At 50.9% G+C, this 19,997-nt stretch overlaps 1 protein-coding gene across 1 annotated transcript; it reads left to right on the forward strand.

Moving 5' to 3' along the window:
• Window positions 1–2,547: 2,547 nt before the first annotated feature.
• On the forward strand, window positions 2,548–5,381 carry ier5l (immediate early response 5-like). The gene has a single exon (XM_085965251.1). It carries the CDS (start codon window positions 2,736–2,738, stop codon window positions 3,588–3,590), a length of 855 nt encoding a protein of 284 aa, XP_085821377.1. The 5' UTR covers window positions 2,548–2,735; the 3' UTR covers window positions 3,591–5,381.
• The last annotated feature ends 14,616 nt before the right edge of the window (window positions 5,382–19,997 follow it).

Here is a 19,997-nt window from a genome sequence, read left to right on the forward strand (position 1 = left end):
TGTGAGTCAGTGTGTGTGTGAGCCGGTGAATGTGAGTCGGTGAGTGTGAGTCGGTGAGTGTGAGTCAGTGTGTGTGTGAGCCGGTGAGTGTGAGTCGGTGAGTGTGAGCCAGTGAGTGTGAGTCAGTGAGTGTGAGTCAGTGTGTGTGTGAGCTGGTGAGTGTGAGTCAGTATGTGTGTGAGCCGGTGAGTGTGAGTCTGTGTGTGCGTGAGCCGGTGAGTGTGAGTCAGTGAGTGTGAGTCGGTGAGTGTGAGTCAATGAGTGTGTGAGTCGGTGAGTGTGAGTCAGTGAGTGTGAGTCAGTGAGTGTGAGTCGGTGAGTGTGAGCCGGTGAGTGTGAGTCAGTGAGTGTGAGTAGGTGATTGTGAGCCAGTGAGTGTGAGTCAGTGAGTGTGAGCTGGTGAGTGTGAGCCGGTGTGTGTGAGTCGGTGTGTGTGAGCCGGTGAGTGTGAGTAGGTGATTGTGAGCCGGTGAGTGTGAGCCGGTGTGTGTGAGTCGGTGAGTGTGAGCCCGTGTGTGTGAGCCGGTGTGTGTGAGTCAGTGAGTGTGAGTCGGTGAGTGTGAGTCGGTGTGTGTGAGCCGGTGTGTGTGAGTCAGTGAGTGTCAGTCGGTGAGTGTGAGTCGGTGAGTGTGAGTCGGTGAGTGTGAGCCAGTGTGTGTGAGTCGGTGATTCTGAGTCGGTGAGTGTGAGTCGGTGAGTGTGAGCAGGTAGGTGTGAGTCAGTGTGTGTGTGAGTCAGTGTATGTGAGTCGGTGAGTGTGAGTCAGTGAGTGTGAGTCGGTGAGTGTGAGCCAGTGAGTGTGTGTAGGTGAGTGTGAGTCGGTGAGTGTGAGCCGGTGAGTGTGCGCCGGTGCGTGTGAGTCGGTGAGTGTGAGTCAGTGTGTGTGAGTCGGTGAGTGTGAGCCGGTGAGTGTGAGTCGGTGAGTGTGAGCCGGTGAGTGTGAGCCGGTTAGTCTGAGTCAGTGTGTATGTGAGCCGGTGAATGTGAGCCAGTGAGTGTGAGCCAGTGAGTGTGAGTTGGTGAGTGTGAGCCGGTGAGTGTGAGCCAGTGTGTGTGTGAGTCAGTGAGTGTGAGTCGGTGAGTGTGAGCCGGTCAGTGTGAGTCAGTGTGTGTGTGTCAGTGTGTGTGAGTCGGTGAGTGTGAGTCAGTGAGTGTGAGTCGGTGAGTGTGAGCCGGTGAGTGTGAGTAGGTGACTGTGAGCCGGTGAGTGTGAGTCGGTGAGTGTGAGTCGGTGAGTGTGAGCCAGTTAGTGTGAGTCAGTGTGTGTGTGAGTCAGTGTGTGTGAGTCGGTGAGTGTGAGTCAGTGAGTGTGAGTCAGTGAGTGTGAGTCGGTGAGTGTGAGCCGGTGAGTGTGAGTCAGTGAGTGTGAGTAGGTGATTGTGAGCCAGTGAGTGTGAGTCAGTGAGTGTGAGCTGGTGAGTGTGAGCCGGTGTGTGTGAGTCGGTGTGTGTGAGCCGGTGAGTGTGAGTAGGTGATTGTGAGCCGGTGAGTGTGAGCCGGTGTGTGTGAGTCGGTGAGTGTGAGCCCGTGTGTGTGAGCCGGTGTGTGTGAGTCAGTGAGTGTGAGTCGGTGAGTGTGAGTCGGTGTGTGTGAGCCGGTGTGTGTGAGTCAGTGAGTGTCAGTCGGTGAGTGTGAGTCGGTGAGTGTGAGTCGGTGAGTGTGAGCCGGTGTGTGTGAGTCGGTGATTGTGAGTCGGTGAGTGTGAGCCGGTGATTGTGAGTCGGTGAGTGTGAGCCGGTGATTGTGAGTCGGTGAGTGTGAGCCAGTGTATGTGAGTCGGTGAATGTGAGCCGGTGCGTGTGAGTCGGTGAGTGTGAGTCGGTGAGTGTGAGTCGGTGAGTGTGAGTCGGTGTGTGTAGGCGGGATTGGGTTGCCCAGAGTCGAATAACCAACACTTCCTGCCGAGACTCACACTCGATGAGGGAGTCACCGGCTGTGGCACCCGGCCTGCCTGCGGAACCCGTGTCTGAATCAGCAGAGAGGTAGAGAAACCGGACAGAAAGAAATTAAAAATGGAACAATAACCCTCTCCAAATTAGATTCCCTCATTAATTTGCAAATGTGGAGATGATTCCGACTATTTAACATAAGAATATAAAAAAAACAATTAAGCAATGAATTTTTAATTAAATTGGGATAAATAGAGGGACCATTCTCTCTTCTAAACACATTTGAATCTTGATGTAATCATTGCTAAATGTTAGAATAAAGCTAGCCCGTTTGCTGTTGATAGTATTTGGTGCGGGATTCAGAGGAAGGAGTGAAGCTTTTCTCTGCTAAGCTTGTGCGCTCAGTGCCTGAGTTCGCTGGTGAAGGGATTTTTTTTCCTCTTAGCCTTGCCTGTGTCAGTTAAGCATTCACACTGGATTTAAACAGCAATGAGGAACCGCCTCGCTGGCATTGGCCGCTGGTGCACAGGGAGGCGGGGTGCTGATGTCTATCAGCCCCGGATCCTGCAGTCTGAGTGGCCAGAGAAGATTGCAAATGACTCATTCATGCCATATAAATGCTGTGCCTTGCACTCAAACCCCTTATTGCTCGCAGTGTTAGTGCAGGAGGCGTATTGTTGGTAGGGAACACACAGGCACTCAAAAAGAAAGAGGGGCTTCTGTGCAAAGCTCAGCTCCCCTCCCGCCCCCCCCCCCCCAACAACAGGACTAGATTATTAATATTTTTCTTTTTTTTGCAACTTAGAAGTGGCTTGTTCATTGCGGGGGGAGCTGCAGCGGTGGATCATGATGGATTGTGCCGTCAATGCACAAAGCTTGATCACCATCTCTCTCCGCAAGATTCATAATTCCAGAACTCAGAGAGGGGGCATCAAGCTGCACAAGAACCTCCTGGTGTCCTACGTGCTCCGGAACGCCCGGCAAGTCTACATGAGCGAGAAGTACGCCGAGATCTACGGCATGCACCAGTACGAGGACATGCTGGACCTCTCGGGAGAGGTCCCAGGGGCTGGCCAGCCGCTGCAAGTGGCCGAAGAGATGGTGGAGGGGAGCGCTGGTGCTGGTGGACAGGAGGAGGTGGTGGTGGAGATAGAGGAGGACCATCATCGCCACCAGCCTGGGCACATGGACATCCCACTCAGCAAGGAAGCCGAGCCTCTGTACCGGCTCGCCTGCTCGGCTGCCTACCCGGGCACCAACTACGAGCCTTCTGCAGGCGCTGGGAGCCACTGTACCAAGACCACGGTGCTGGACCTGGACACTCACACGGTCACCACGGTGGACAACGGCTTCCTCCAGGACTGCGCCTGTGGCTGCGCCAGTGGCCCCGGCACAGCAGCGGGCGGCAGGAAGCGCAAGTCGGGCTCTGGCAGCTTTGACCCGGGTGAAGCCGAGGACTTCTCGCCCCTCAAGCGGGTGAGGCTGGAGGAGGGCTCGGGCCAGGGCTCGGGCTTGGACTGCACGGACCCCTCCAACATCTCCAACCTCATCTCCATCTTCGGCTCGGGTTTCTCGGGCTTGGTGAGCCGGGCGGACTCGGAGCAGTTGCTTCAGCCAGAAGTCAAACAGAACCAGCAATTATGCAGCAAACAGGCGCTCGCCAGTTTAGGAGCTTGGACTCGAGCGATTGTGGCTTTCTGAGAGTGAGTGAGTTGTGAGTGAGTTGAGTGTGTGGGGCGTGTGTGGGTCTTTATTATTTTATTATAAATGGGGAGAACAAATCTGGACCTCACTTCCAATGGGGAGGCGGAAAAAAATGTTCTTTTATTTTGTTTTTATCAAGAGGAACAGTATTGGGTCAGAGCAAATGGTTTACAATTTCTTTCCAAGACTTTTTTTATATATATAATAATATATAGAGAGAGGTCAGTAACTCAAAACCCCTTTGGAAATTGAATGGTTGACCTGGGTTCGTAAATCCTTAGAGGGTGGAGTGGGGATGGTGAAGAATACGGTATTTTTAATAAGGCAAAATGAAAAGTTAGAAATGTGAGATTCTCTTCTCTCTTTCCCCCCCCCCCCCCCCCCCCCCCCGGACTGGTGCTGAATTGGCGGTGTTGCTTTAAGAGGGCCGCGGTCCCTTTAAATGGCCTCAGACTCTCTGACGCCGCCGTTGGGTTGAATGGGGGCTGGCGGCGTCACGTGACGCAGCCCGGCGCTTTTTTTAAAGGGGCAATGCACCGATTCCCCCCTCCAACATACATTGCGGAATTGGCTTTTTCAACTTAATGGCATAACTTTTTTTCTCACACCAGTTCCTGTTGTGTTTTTTTTAAGCAAATTATGTTGAATCCCGGTTTTTTAAAAGCCGTTTCCAAAGTTTCTCATCTTTTTTAAAAGAAAAAAGCTGAGCCTACTCTCTTAAACGGGCAATGACTTCTCTCCTCTTTTTGGAGCGGTGGGACCCATAGACTTGAAATTGTTTTAAACGCCAGTTTTCTTGCAATGGGAAGAGTTTGTTTTTTTTACAACCTATCTATCCCGCGTCTATTGGCGATTGCAAAATCTCAACCGGTTTTAAATTTGGTTAAGAAATAAATATTTATCCTTAAGTTTAATGTGCGCAATACGGATCAAGAACACGAGCCATTTACCAAATCTGCAGGAATCTTAATTCGTCCAAAGCCTCCACGGGCATAAAATCGAAGACCTCTATTGGAACTTGTCATTGTGTTGATTCTCTGTGTGCATGTTGCCACCCAGTTTAAAATGCAGAGCATTGAACGAGTGTAGTAATCTTGTGTTTTTTTTTAATTCGGTATTTCACACTCCTAGGACAAGGAATAGCGACTCGTACCTGAACGGAAAGTTAAAAGCTCTGGTCCCCACAGGAGCACAAGATGGAATTATTTCCCCTCCACCTTTCCCTTTCCAACTTCTCGCTTCCATTCAGTTGCAGCCAGGTGCAGTGATCGTTGAAACCGCCCCAAGTAACTGCTCTGGATTAAAACACTTTCAGACCTGGTTTCGAACCAGCATTAATCCCGAGCAGTGTTGCAATGGGTTTTTTTTGCGTTCTGTAAATAAACCAGTTTTTCCCTCTTTCTTTAAACCTGATTCCAAAACTCGAGCTTTTCAACTTTTTGTTTTGTCGTGTTTCTTTTTACTTGCGCCTGTCTTCATCGAGCAGAAGATTTTCAACACACCAAACCCTTTAACATGAGCGTGCTGTTAAATGGTGAGGCTGTTTTAACCGTGAGTGTTTCAATTTTGTGAGCTGAGCGAAATGTTAAACCGATGCAAGTTTTCTTTTTCAAAATTTGTGTTTGGCAAAGCCTTTTGTTGTAAAAAGGTGTCGAGGCTCAAATGAAACGTTTTATAGCGTGTGACTGACCAGCTTTAATTTGGGAGGCTCCATCTGCCAACCTATCATCCTTTCTGTGTTTGTATCTTGTATTTTTGTGCTTTTAATAAACTGTATATCAGATTCAACTGCCTGAACGGTTGGTCTTTTAAGTGCAGAACCTTTTTTGTTTTTTTTAACACTTTCTCTTCCTCCCCAGCCCATGCTTCAGTCAATTTCCCAATAGTTTCAGATTGTCAACTTTTCCCCAAGTGTGGTGTAAAGGGATGTTGGTCAGTCTACCTACCACTGAACTGTGCTTCAATTCCTAACTTGGAGCAGTGGTGTCTGAGGGTACCAGGGCTTCCAGGGTTAAATTGAGTGGTTGCATAAACTTGGCTTGTGTTCCCTTGAGTTTAGAAGATTTGGGGTGATCTGATCGAGGTGTTTAAGATTCAATAAGGTAGATAGATTATTTCCCCACCAGAGGAAATAGAGGGGACATAACCAATGTTCCCGTTAATTTTTGGGGGGGGCCACGCGCCCCCTTTAACTGGCTGTGCGGCCCATTCAAAGTTCCACACCTGTGCGGTTTTCTATCTGAAAACAAGAGCCGGCTGCGTGGGACCTGCAGACCACGTGCAGCTCAAGGGGAACATTGGACTTAATCTTCGAGCCAAGCCATTTAGGAGGGAATCAGGAAGCACTTTCACAAAGGGTAGTAGAAATCTGGAATACTCTCTCCCTAAAGGCTGAGGCTGGGGGGTCAGTTATACAGCACAGAAAGAGGCCCTTCGGCCCATCGTGTCCGCGCCGGCCATCAAGTCCTGTCTAATCTAATCCCATTTTCCAGCATTTGGTCCGTAGCCTTGTATGCTATGGCATTTCAAGTGCTCATCTAAATGCTTCTTGAATGTTGGGAGGGTTCCTGCCTCTACCACCCTTTCAGGCAGTGAGTTCCAGATTCCAACCACCCTCTGGGTGAAAAAGTTTCTCCTCAAATCCCCTCTAAACCTCCTGCCCCTTACCTTGAAACTATGCCCCCTGGTTATTGACCCCTCTACTAAGGGGAAAAGTTCCTTTCTATCCACCCTATCTATGCCCCTCATAATTTTGTACACCTCAATCAGGTCCCCCCTCAGCCTTCTCTGCTCCAAGGAAAACAACCCCAGCCTGTCCAGTCTCTCTTCATAGCTGAAGCGCTCCAGCCCAGGTAACATCCTGGTGAATCTCCTTTGCACCCTCTCCAAAGCAATCACATCCTTCATATAGTGTGGCGACCAGAACTGCACACAGTATTCCAGCTGTGACCTAACTAGTGTTTTGTACAGCTCCATCATAACCTCCCTGCTCTTGCCTTCATTAGCCAAGGCATAGAATATAAGTATCCCATATGCCTTTTTATGGATAGACTTCTGTTGGGCAAGGGTATCGAGTGATATGGAGCAAGGGCAGGTGAATAGAGTTGAAGTACCGATCAGCAGTGACCTAATTGAATGGTGGAGCAGGCTTGAGGGGCAGAATGGTCGTCTCCTGTTTCTATCCTAGGAACAGCGATGGATGTCCAAGTTAGAATGGTGTGAAACTTGGAGGTGATGGTGTTCCCATGCACCTGCTGCCCTTGACCTGCTGGGTGGTGGAGGGTACAGGTTTGGGAGGTGCTGCTGAAGGCAGATACTGACTGGAGACAGAGTGGAGTTACATAAGGGGAAGTTGAAAAGAACTTTGAAGAGAGATTGATCAAGCCTTCCAATCTTCTTTAGGTGCTGCCTGAAATGTCGAGTCTTTCTACCATTTCCTGGCTTCTTTCTTGCCTGAACTGTCCTAGCTTTAGCCTGAGTTTGGGGTGGCGAGGGGCTGAATGCTCAGATCCATTCTGGTCCCAGTATTTCTCCCTCCTTTCCTGAAGGCGCTGGTTCTTGTTGATGATCCACAGGCTCTGAAACCTCACCCAAATGGCTGTTCAACCATGTGAGCCTAGATGGGGAAGCCACTATTAAAGCCAAACCCAATCCTGTCCATATGCTCCAGTATTTCACTGGATAGTGCTCGAGTGGGACTGGTTGCTTGCCCAATATTCTTTCTACCTACCCTGAGCTCCAGGGTGCTGACACCAGTTATTTTTTCTTCCCTCACTTTGTGACTGGTGGGCCCCACAGACACTTGCTTGTGTGATTGGACCACAAGATCCTGATCTGGTTTTATGTTGCACTTTAAGTTTGATTGTACCTCAGGTTAGACTTGGTGGTGAGAGGGAGTCACCTTGTATTGACCTTCTGTTTGGTGACATTGGGGTTACCCAGCAGGCTGAGACTCTGGTTTGTTCCGGGGACTCCCTCGTCTGTGTGGCTCAGCACCACACTAGGTCCATCCACCCACTGAACCATGGCACATCCTGTTCAACGTCAAACCTCTGCACTGATGGCTTTCTAGGTCAGGTGTGGGCAAGGCTCTGAATCAGTGTAAAACTCCCCAATCTGTCCCTGAGCAGTGGAACTTGTTAAATTTCCACCTGCCAGTTTTACCTTCTCTGAGGTGTTAGCAAACCCCCTGTCTTTGGACATGTGCCTGCTGAGGTCAGAAGTGAGACTGCACTTGGGGAAGTCAGTATTTACAAAAACATATAAAGTACTCGGGCTGAGATAGATTGAGTTGAATTGATGTGTATCTAACCTGTCTGGTACCAGACCTGAGTGTTTGATGGAGCAGTGTAGTGTTTTACTCTAACCTGCCCTGGGAGTGTCCGCTGATACCAAGTGCCCAAAGAGGGAGTTTCCATTCCAAGGTGCTACCAGTCTCTACAATCTTGAGGTTTTTTAAACTTTTTTTGTATAAACTTAGCTTGTACTCCCTTAAGTATAGAAGATTGAGGTGTTCTGATCAGTGTTTAAAATTAGCTGATGGGGTAAAAGAAAGACTTGCATTTCTATAGCACCTTTCATGACCATCAGATGTCTCAAAGCGCTTTACAGCCAATGAAGTACTTTTCAAAGTGTAGTCACTGTTGTAATGTAGGAAACATGTCAGCCAATATTTGCACAGCAAGCTCCCACAAACAGCATTGTGATAATGACCAGGTAATCTTTTTTTTACTGATGATTGAGGGATAAATATTGGCCAGGACACCAGGGAGAACTCCCCCTGCTGTTCTTCAAAATAATGTCCACCTGAGGGCAGACGTGGCCTCGGTTTAACGTCTCATCGAAAAGACAACATCTCGGACAGTGCGGCACTGGAGTGTCAGCCTAGATTTTTGTGCTCAAGTCTCTGGAGGGGGGACTTGAACCCACAACATTCTGGCTCTTGAGGCGAAGGTGCTGCCCACTGAGCCACGGCAGGCAGATGCAGAGAAACGATTTGCTCTGGTGGGGATTCCAGAACATGGGGGCATATCTTAAAATTGGAGCCAGGCTGTTCAGGAGGGAAAGTGGGAAGCACCTTTCCACACACCGGGTTGCTGGTGCAGACTCGATGGGCTGAATGGCCTCCTCCTGTGCTGTACTATTCGGTGATCAATCTAGAGTGCTCTCCCCTAAAGGGCTGCGGATGCTGGGGGACAGTTGGAGCTTTAGGACGGAAACTGAGATTTTTGTTGGGTCTTGAGGGACATGGATCAAAGGGGGTTAATGGAGTTGAGGTACAGAGCAGCCAAGATTTAATTGAATGGTGGAAGAGGCTCGAGGGGCTGAATGGCCTGTTCTTGTTCCTATGTTTTTGAATTCTGATTGTGAGTGCAAGAGTTTGCAGCTCTTGGCAGCAGGCTTATTTGTAAAGCCCTGCAGAGAATGAACTCTGATGTCTTTCATACCCTCTGGACACCCCAGAGTGATTCGCATCCAATGAATTATTGCATAGATGTAGGAAACAGGGCAGATCAATTGTCCATGGCGTGGATGAGGCGCGAGTGGGGAATGGGGGGGCGCGCGGGGAGAGTGGGGAATAAGGTGCCGAGACACTATCAGACAGACTGAGCCCAATTGTCATCCGTGCAGAGTTGGCTGAAATGCGCTAACACGAGACCTGAGACCATAGGAATAGGAGGAGGCCGTTCAGCCCCTCGAGCCTGCTCCGCCATTCAATTAGATCACGTTGATCTGTATCTTAACTCCATTTACCCGCCTTGGTTCCCTAGCCCTTCAATCCCTTGCCTAACAAAAATCTATCTGTTTGGAAATTTTGAATTGACCCCCCAGCCCCAACAGGTTATTAGGGGAGAGTTTCCAGAGTTCTGCCACCCTTTGTGTGAAGAAGTGCTTCCTGACCTCACCCCTGAATAGCCTGGCTCTAATGTTAAGGTCCTGCCCCCTTGTTCTGGGCTCCCTCTGTCCCCCCTCCCCTCCTCCAACCCCACCAGAGGAAATAGTTTTTCTTTCTCTTCTCAACACCTCAATTAGATCACCCCTTAATCTTTTATACTCGAGGGAATGCCAGCCTAGTTTATACCTGTTCTCATAATGTAATCCTCTAAGCCCCGGGATCATTCTGGTGAATCTGCGCTGCTCCCCTCCAAGACCGAGATATCCTTCCTGAGGTGCGGGGCCCAGAACTGAACGCAGATGGGGTCTGACCCGGGTTTCTGCTGAGTCCCCTTTTCCCCTCCAGCTGTGAAGTGTGGTAGGTATATCATGAAGGAGTGCTGAGCTCAGTAGTAACCTGTAGTTGGGATTGGGATTCACAGGTGCAAACCCAGGACTGGATTTAAGATTGTACAAAGAAGCCAGGTAAGAAGCAACTGTTGATTCAAGGCTTGTGTTGACAAAGGTGATTCCTCTGAAACATTAATCACGTTCAACAGGAAACTCTCGGTTGAAGGGGACATGGGGAAAGATTAACTAGTAACGTGTAATGAGAGGCCAACACGCCATATTTTTCCACAGCCTAAATGTACCTCTCTATTTTATTTAACCTTTGTTCCTATTTAAGAGGAACATGTTGGATTTCAAAGGCGCTGCTCCATGTTGGGGAAGGTCAGTGATTTGTGTTGGCCTGTAAAGGACCCTGATTACTTTACGATTCTAGCTAGCCAGCCTCGCTCTGGAGTAGTTTGCAGGTATATTAGAGACATTAGGGCTGCAGTGGGTGAGACACTGACATTCACTTCACTGGAATACAGCCAAGACGGATGGGAGGTCTCCTCAGCCCGCTGGATGTCAGGGCTCCATGAGAAAGCGGTGTGATATCCTGCTCGACATCCAAGACTTGTGCATTTGCAGCGACTTGCTGCGACCCACTTTTATAAAAAAAAAAATTAAAAAAAAACAGGTTTACTTAACAGCCTCATGTCTAAATCCCTCCATGGCCTCGCCCCTCCCTGTTTCTGACCTCCTCCAGCCCTACAACCCACCCCCCCCCCCCCCCCCCCCCCCCCCCGAGATCTCTACGCTCCTCAAACTCTGGCCTCTTGAGCATCCCCAATTTCCATCACTCGACCAATGGCGGCCGTGCCTTCAGCTGCCTGGGCCCCAAGCTCTGGAATTCCCTCCCTAAACCTCTCCACCTCTCTTTCCTCCTTTTAAGACGCTCCTTAAAGCCTACCTCTTTGACCCTGTCCTAATATCTCCTTATAGGGAGGGGCGAGGCCATGGAGGGATTTGAAAACAAGGCTGAGAATTTTGAAATCGAGACGTTGCCGGACCGGGAGCCAATGTAGGTCTGTGAGCACAGGGGGTGATGGGTGAACGGGACTGGGTGCGAGTTAGGACACGGGGCAGTGAGCACAGTGGGTGAACGGGACTGGGTGTGAGTTAGGACACGGGGCAGTGAGCACAGGGGGTGATGGGTGAACGGGACTGGATGCGAGTTAGGACACGGGGCAGTGAGCACAGTGGGTGAACGGGACTGGGTGTGAGTTAGGACACGGGGCAGTGAGCACAGGGGGTGATGGATGAACGGGACTGGGTGTGAGTTAGGACACGGGGCAGTGAGCACAGGGGGTGATGGGTGAACGGGACTGGGTGTGAGTTAGGACACGGGGCAGTGAGCACGGGGTGATGGGTGAACGGGACTGGGTGCGAGTTAGGACACGGGGCAGTGAGCACAGGGGGTGATGGGTGAACGGGACTGGGTGTGAGTTAGGACACGGGGCAGTGAGCACGGGGTGATGGGTGAACGGGACTGGGTGCGAGTTAGGACACGGGGCAGTGAGCACAGGGGGTGATGGGTGAACGGGACTGGGTGAGAGTTAGGACACGGGGCAGTGAGCACAGGGGGTGATGGGTGAACGGGACTGGGTGAGAGTTAGGACACGGGGCAGTGAGCACAGGGGGTGATGGGTGAACGGGATTGGGTGAGAGTTAGGACACGGGGCAGTGAGCACGGGGGGTGATGGGTGAACGGGACTGGGTGAGTTAGGGCACAGGGCAGTGAGCACGGGGGGTGAGTTAGGACACGGGGCAGTGAGCACGGGGTGATGGGTGAACGGTGTGAGTTAGGACACGGGGCAGTGAGCACGGGGTGATGGGTGAACGGTGTGAGTTAGGACACGGGGCAGTGAGCACGGGGTGATGGGTGAACGGTGTGAGTTAGGACACGGGGCAGTGAGCACAGGGGGTGATGGGTGAACGGTGTGAGTTAGGACACGGGGCAGTGAGCACGGGGTGATGGGTGAACGGTGTGAGTTAGGACACGGGGCAGTGAGCACGGGGTGAGGGGTGAACGGGACTGGGTGTGAGTTAGGACACGGGGCAGTGAGCACGGGGTGATGGGTGAACGGTGTGAGTTAGGACACGGGGCAGTGAGCACGGGGTGATGGGTGAACGGTGTGAGTTAGGACACGGGGCAGTGAGCACGGGGTGATGGGTGAACGGTGTGAGTTAGGACACGGGGCAGTGAGCACGGGGTGATGGGTGAACGGGACTGGGTGCGGGTTAGGACACGGGGCAGTGAGCACGGGGTGATGGGTGAACGGGACTCGGTGCGAGTTAGGACACGGGGCAGTGAGCACGGGGTGATGGGTGAACGGGACTGGGTGCGAGTTAGGACACGGGGCAGTGAGCACGGGGTGATGGGTGAACGGGACTGGGTGTGAGTTAGGACACGGGGCAGTGAGCACGGGGTGATGGGTGAACGGGATTGGGTGAGAGTTAGGACACGGCAGTGAGCACAGGGCGTGATGGGTGAACGGGACTGGGTGTGAGTTAGGACACGGGGCAGTGAGCACGGGGTGATGGGTGAACGGGACTGGGTGCGAGTTAGGACACGGGGCAGTGAGCACAGGGGGTGATGGGTGAACGGGACTGGGTGAGTTAGGACACGGGGCAGTGAGCACGGGGTGATGGGTGAACGGGATTGGGTGAGAGTTAGGACACGGGGCAGTGAGCACGGGGGGTGATGGGTGAACGGGACTGGGTGTGAGTTAGGGCACAGGGCAGTGAGCACGGGGGGTGAGGGGTGAACGGGACTGAGTTAGGACACGGGGCAGTGAGCACGGGGTGATGGGTGAACGGTGTGAGTTAGGACACGGGGCAGTGAGCACGGGGTGATGGGTGAACGGTGTGAGTTAGGACACGGGGCAGTGAGCACGGGGTGATGGGTGAACGGTGTGAGTTAGGACACGGGGCAGTGAGCATGGGGTGATGGGTGAACGGTGTGAGTTAGGACACGGGGCAGTGAGCACGGGGTGAGGGGTGAACGGGACTGGGTGTGAGTTAGGACATGGGGCAGTGAGCACGGGGTGATGGGTGAACGGTGTGAGTTAGGACACGGGGCAGTGAGCACAGGGGGTGATGGGTGAACGTTGTGAGTTAGGACACGGGGCAGTGAGCACAGGGGGTGATGGGTGAACGGTGTGAGTTAGGACACGGGGCAGTGAGCACGGGGTGATGGGTGAACGGTGTGAGTTAGGACACGGGGCAGTGAGCACAGGGGGTGATGGGTGAACGGTGTGAGTTAGGACACGGGGCAGTGAGCACGGGGGGGCGATTGGTGAACGGGACTGGGTGTGAGTTAGGACACGGGGCAGTGAGCACGGGGTGATGGGTGAACGGTGTGAGTTAGGACACGGGGCAGTGAGCACAGGGGGTGATGGGTGAACGGTGTGAGTTAGGACATGGGGCAGTGAGCACGGGGTGATGGGTGAACGGTGTGAGTTAGGACACGGGGCAGTGAGCACGGGGTGATGGGTGAACGGTGTGAGTTAGGACACGGGGCAGTGAGCACAGGGGGTGATGGGTGAACGGTGTGAGTTAGGACACGGGGCAGTGAGCACGGGGTGATGGGTGAACGGTGTGAGTTAGGACACGGGGCAGTGAGCACAGGGGGTGAGGGGTGAACGGGACTGGGTGTGAGTTAGGACACGGGGCAGTGAGCACGGGGTGATGGGTGAACGGTGTGAGTTAGGACACGGGGCAGTGAGCACAGGGGGTGAGGGGTGAACGGGACTGGGTGTGAGTTAGGACACGGGGCAGTGAGCACGGGGTGATGGGTGAACGGTGTGAGTTAGGACACGGGGCAGTGAGCACGGGGGGGCGATTGGTGAACGGGACTTGGTGTGAGTTAGGACACGGGGCAGTGAGCACGGGGTGATGGGTGAACGGTGTGAGTTAGCACACGGGGCAGTGAGCACAGGGGGTGATGGGTGAACGGTGTGAGTTAGGACACGGGGCAGCAGAGATTTAGATGAGCACAAGTTTACAATTGACTAAAGCTACTAAAGGAAAGAATGGCCAAGATGAGCTCGACCTCAATGTAAAACACTGCACCAGCGTTTGTGACTTTGCTCTGGTTTCACAAACAATTCAAGCAGGGTTTATTTTAGTTTGGAGAATCCTCAAAATTGCAGCGCAGAATGAAGCCATTCGGCCCATTGTACCTGTGCTGGTGCTATCTCTCCAACTGGAACTCTTCACCAATCCATCTCTGTGCCCTTTCTCTCTGTTCATTTATATTCTTCCTTTCCAAATACTTACCCAAGGAGTAGAGTTCAGGGAGGCTTGGGGGAGCAGCAAGTGGTTAAAAACTGGATATTGGGTTTATACCTCACCAGGGATTCTCTACAATGGGAGTGAATGGGAAGGGGTTTGGTCCATTTGGATTCTGTACAATGGGAGTGAATGGGAAGGGGTTTGGGTCCATTGGGATTCTGTACAATGGGAGTGAATGGGAAGGGGTTTGGTCCATTTGGATTCTGTACAATGGGAGTGAATGGGAAGGGGTTTGGGTCCATTGGGATTCTGTACAATGGGAGTGAATGGGAAGGGGTTTGGGTCCATTGGGATTCTGTACAATGGGAGTGAATGGGAAGGGGTTCGGTCCATTGGGATTCTGTGCAATGGGAGTGAATGGGAAAGGGTTTGGTCCATTGGGATTCTATACAATAGGAGTGAATGGGAAAGGGTTTGGTCCATTGGAATTCTATACAATAGGAGTGAATGGGAAGGGGTTTGGTCCATTTGGATTCTGTACAATGGGAGTGAATGGGAAGGGGTTTGGGTCCATTTGGATTCTGTACAATGGGAGTGAAGGGGTTTGGGTCCATTGGGATTCTGTACAATGGGAGTGAATGGGAAGGGGTTTGGTCCATTGGGATTCTGTACAATGGGAGTGAATGGGAAGGGGTTTGGGTCCATTCGGATTCTGTACAATGGGAGTGAATGGGAAGGGGTTTGGGTCCATTGGGATTCTGTACAATGGGAGTGAATGGGAAGGGGTTCGGTCCATTGGGATTCTGTGCAATGGGAGTGAATGGGAAAGGGTTTGGTCCATTGGGATTCTATACAATAGGAGTGAATGGGAAGGGGTTTGGTCCATTGGAATTCAGTACAATGGGAAGGGGTTTGGGTCCATTAGGATTCTGTACAATGGGAATGAATGGGAAGGGGTTTGGTCCATTGGGATTCTGTACAATGGGAGTGAATGGGAAGGGGTTTGGTCCATTGGGATTCTGTACAATGGGAAGGGGTTTGGTCCATTGGGATTCTGTGCAATGGGAAGGGGTTTGGGTCCATTGGGATTCTGTGCAATGGGAGTGAATGGGAAGGGGTTTGGTCCATTGGGATTGTGTACAATGGGAGTGAATGGGAGGGGGTTTGGTCCATTGGGATTCTGTGCAATGGGAGTGAATGGGAAGGGGTTTGGTCCATTGGGATTCTGTGCAATGGGAAGGGGTTTGTTTCATTGGGATTCTATGCAATGGGAGTGAATGGGAAGGGGTTTGGTCCATTGGGATTCTGTACAGTGGGAGTGAATGGGAAGGGGTTTGGTCCATTGGGATTCTGTACAATGGGAGTGAATGGGAAGGGGTTTGGTCCATTGGGATTCTGTACAATGGGAGTGAATGGGAAGGGGTTTGGTCCATTGGGATTCTGTGCAATGGGAGTGAATGGGAAGGGGTTGGGTCCATTGGGATTCTGTACAATAGGAGTGAATGGGAAGGGATTAAAATCTTACCATTTAAAGAGCCACATTGCTATCATCCAGTTCTCTGCTGTAATTTAACTTATGGCGAAAATAATGGAGTTAAAGGGAATGTGATGTGATGGACGGATGGCAGGAAGCAGAAAGGGAAGTTTCTTGGACTGGGAAGGTGTGGTGAATGGTCCCAAAGAAAAACTTGCATTTATATAGCACCTCCCACGACCACCAGACATCCCAAAGCACTTTATAGCAAATGAAGTACTTTTGAAGTGTAGTCACTGTTGTAATGTTGGAAACGCGGCAGCCAATTTGCACACAGCAAGCTCCCACAAACAGCAGTGTGATAATGACCAGATAACCTGTTTTAATGATGCTGGTTGAGGGATAAATATTGGCCAGGACACCGGGGAGAACTCCCCTGCTCTTTAAAATAGTGCCATGGGATTGTTTACGTCCACCTGAGAGCGCAGACGGGGCCTCGGTTTAATGCCTTATCTGAAAGACAGCACCTCCGACACTGCAGCACTCCCTCAGCACTGCACTGGAGTGTCAGCCTAGATTTTTGCACTCAAGTCCTGCAGTGGGACTTCAACCCACAACCTTCTGACTCAGATGTGAGGGTGCTACCAACTGAGGAACGACCTGGATGTAAGAATTGAGGGAACAATATTGTAATTTGATGACAGCAAATTGGGGGATATGACAAACTGTAAGGGGGACTGTGAAAGACTGCGATAGGACATCGATTGCAGGGTGGGCAGATGCAGGTCACTGGGGAGCTGTGTCTTTTTAATTCATTCATGGGATGTTGGCATCGCTGGCAAGGCAGCATTATTGCCCATTCCTAATTGCCCTTGCGAAGGCGGTGGTGAGCCGCCGCCTTGAACTGCTGCAGTCCGTGTGGTGAACGTCCTCCCACAGTGCTGTTAGGGAGGGAGTTCCTTCATTGTCGCTGGGTTAAGATCCTGGAACGGCGATATACTTCTAATTCAGGATGGTGAGAGACTTGGAGGGGAACTTGGAGGTGGTGGTGTTCCCATGGGCCTGCTACCCTTGTCCTTCTAGGTGGAAGAGGTCGCGGGTTTGGGAGGTGCTGCCGAAGAAGCCTTGGCGAGTTGCTGCAGTGCATCTTGTCGATGGTACACACTGCAGCCGCGGTGCGCCGGTGGTGGAGGGTGCGAGATCTTACTATTTAAAGTGTACTTTCTTCCCAAATGTAAGATTGTAAATGGAGGAGAGGAGCAGAGCTGTGGTCATTAAGATGTGAAGCAAGTAGATAAAGCCATAAAAAGGTGAAAAGAATCCTTGGTTTTACATGTAGAAGAATAGAATGCAAAGGCAGAGAGCTAATACATTTAAAGGGAAGCTCGATAAACGCGGGCGAAAGGAATCGAAGGTTATGTTGATGGGGTGAGATGAAGAGGGTGGGAGGAGGCTCGTGTGGAGCATAAACACCGGCACGGACCAGTTGGGCCGAATGGCCTGTTTCTGTGCTGTGAATATTGTGCGCACAAGATCTCAGCCAGGCCACAGTTGGACTATTGTGTACAGTTTGCACACCCCCTTATAGTAAAGCAATGGAAACGGTGCAGCACCAGGCAGGAGAGGTCATAGTTAAGAGGTTCGACTTGAGCAGTTCGTACTATTTCACTTGAGCTAAGCAGGATTGACCTGATGGATTATGAAGGGTTACGATAAGGTAAATAGTGAGAGTGTGTCGTCATTCAGCCCCCCTCCCATTATAGGAAGGAACGGAAAAGGTGCATTGCAGGTTCACTCGAGGGATGAGGTTGTGAAGAGAGACTTCAGATGTTCGAGCTTTCTCACTGGGGTTGATGAGGTTTAAGGAATGATGTGATCGAGGTGTCCCAGGTACTGAAGGGACACGGTAAGGTAAATGATGATTGTTTCCATTAATCAGGCAGACGGTGAGGAGAGGCCATAAAATTAAGATGCTCACAAAGAATTAGAGGGTAGAAAATATTCTTCACACAACAGGGTGGTTAGATTGTGGAACTCTGCCACAGAGCGTTGTTGAAGCAGACTTGATGCATTCTTTTAAAAAGGAATCAGAAAGATGTTTGGAAAAAAGAGGAATATTAAAGGGTACGGGGAGAGTGGGATTAGACTGGGTGGGATATTAATGGGTACGGGGAGTGAGGGGAGAGTGGGATTAGACTGGGTGGGATATTAATGGGTACGGGGAGAGTGGGATTAGACTGGGTGGGATACTAAAGGGTGAGGGGAGAGTGGGATTAGACTGGGTGGGATATTAATGGGTACGGGGAGTGAGGGGAGAGTGGGATTAGACTGGGTGGGATACTAAAGGGTACAGGGAGTGAGCGGGAGAGTGGGATTAGACTGGGTGGGATACTAAAGGGTACGGGGAGTGAGCGGGAGAGTGGGATTAGACTGGGTGGGATACTAAAGGGTATGGGGAGAGTGGGATTAGACTGGGTGGGATATTAAAGGGAGAGGGGAGAGTGGGATTAGATGGTGTTTGGGCTGGGGGTGGGATTGGGCGATGTTGGGGGGGTTGTCACCATTTCGTTCGCAGCAGACGTCTCTTTTTAAACTGTCGTGAACCAATCACGCTCTTCGAGTAAAGCCATGTGTGCCAAACTCTCCGCTGTTTAATTGTGATTTATTTTGTTAACCTTAAACAGCCTCTTCCTGCAGCAATTGAGAGTCTTTACCGAGTTTTACGATACTTTCTGCACAAACTCATTATTAAACCTGCAGCCTTAAAACAACAGTCATGGTGTGGAGATGCCGGAGTTGGACTGGGGTGGACAAATGTAAGAAGTCCCACAACAGCAGGTTATAGTCCAACAGCTTTATTTGAAATCACAAGCTTTCGGAGCGCTGCTCCTTCTTCAGGTGAAGGAGCAGCGCTCCGAAAGCTTGTGATTTCAAATAAAGTTGTTGGACTATAACCTGGTGTTGTGTGACTTCTTACATTAAAACAACAGGACAGCAGCTCTCGAAAGAAGTAGAACTGCTTTAGATCTCATAATAAGAACAAAAGAATTAGGAGCAGGAGTTGGCCATTCGGCCCCTCGAGCCTGCTCCGCCATTCAATAAGATCAAGGCTGATCATCGACCTCCACTCCATTTTCCCGCCCGATCTCCATATCCCTCGATTCCCCTAGAGTCCAAAAATCTATCGCTCTCAGCCTTGAATATACACAATGACTGAGCCTCCACAGCCCTCTGGGGTAGAGAATTCCAAAGATTCATCACCCTGAGTGAAGAAATTCCTCCTCATCTCAGTCCTAAATGGCCGACCCCTTATCCTGAGACTGTGACCCCTGGTTCTAGACTCTCCAGCCAGGGGGAAACATCCTCCCTGCATCTACCCTGTCAGGCCCTTTAAGAATTTTATATGTTTCAATGAGATCACCTCTCATTCTTCTAAACTCCAGAGAGTATCGGCCCATTCTACACAATCTCTCATCATAGGACAACCCTCTCATCCCAGGAATCAATCTAGTGAACCTTCGTTGCACCGCCTCCAAGGCAAGTATATCCTTCCTTAGATAAGGAGACCAGAACTGTGCCCAGTACTCCAGGTGTGGTCCCACCAAGGCCCTGTACAATTGGAGCAAGACTTCCTCACTCTTATACTCCAACCCCTTGTAATAAAGGCCAACATACCAGTTGCTTTCCTAGTTGCTTGCTGTACCTGCATGTTAGCTTTCTGTGTTTTGTGTACAAGGACCCTCGGGTCCCTCTGAATCCCAACATTTACTAACGCCTCACATTTTGAATAATATTTTGCTTTTCTATTCTTCCTACCAAAGTGGATAATTTCACATTTCCCCACATTCTACTCCATCTGCCACCTCACTGCCCACTCACTTAACCTGTCTATATCCCTTTGCAGCCTCTTTGTGTCCTCCTCACAGCTTACTGTCCCACCTAGCTTTGTATCGTCAGCAAACTTGGATGCATTGCATTTGGTTCCCTCCTCCAAATCATTGATGTAGATTGTGAATAGCTGAGGCCCAAGCACTGGTCCTTGCGGTACCCCACTAGTTACAGCCTGCCAACCCGAAAATGACCCGTTTATTCCTACTCTCTGTTTTCCGTCTTGTGCAGTATATCAGAGTGTTACTGTGGGGTACATCAGAGTTACAGTGAGGGGTGTGAGATATATCAGTGTTAGTGAGGGGTGTGGGGTATATCAGTGTTAGTGAGGGCTGTGGGGTATATCAGTGTTACAGTGAGGGGTGTGGGGTATATCAGTGTTACAGTGAGGGGTGTGGGGTATATCAGTGTTACAATGAGGGATGTGGGGTATATCAGTGTTACAGTGAGGGGTGTGGGGTATATCTGTTAGTGAGGGGTGTGGGGTATATCAGTGTTACAGTGAGGGGTGTGGGGTATATCAGTGTTAGTGAGGGGTGTGG

This window comes from Somniosus microcephalus, chromosome 23 (genome assembly GCF_052327205.1).
Source record: "Somniosus microcephalus isolate GS21.2 chromosome 23, FLI_Smic_1.0, whole genome shotgun sequence".
In the NCBI taxonomy this organism is placed as follows: domain Eukaryota; kingdom Metazoa; phylum Chordata; class Chondrichthyes; order Squaliformes; family Somniosidae; genus Somniosus; species Somniosus microcephalus.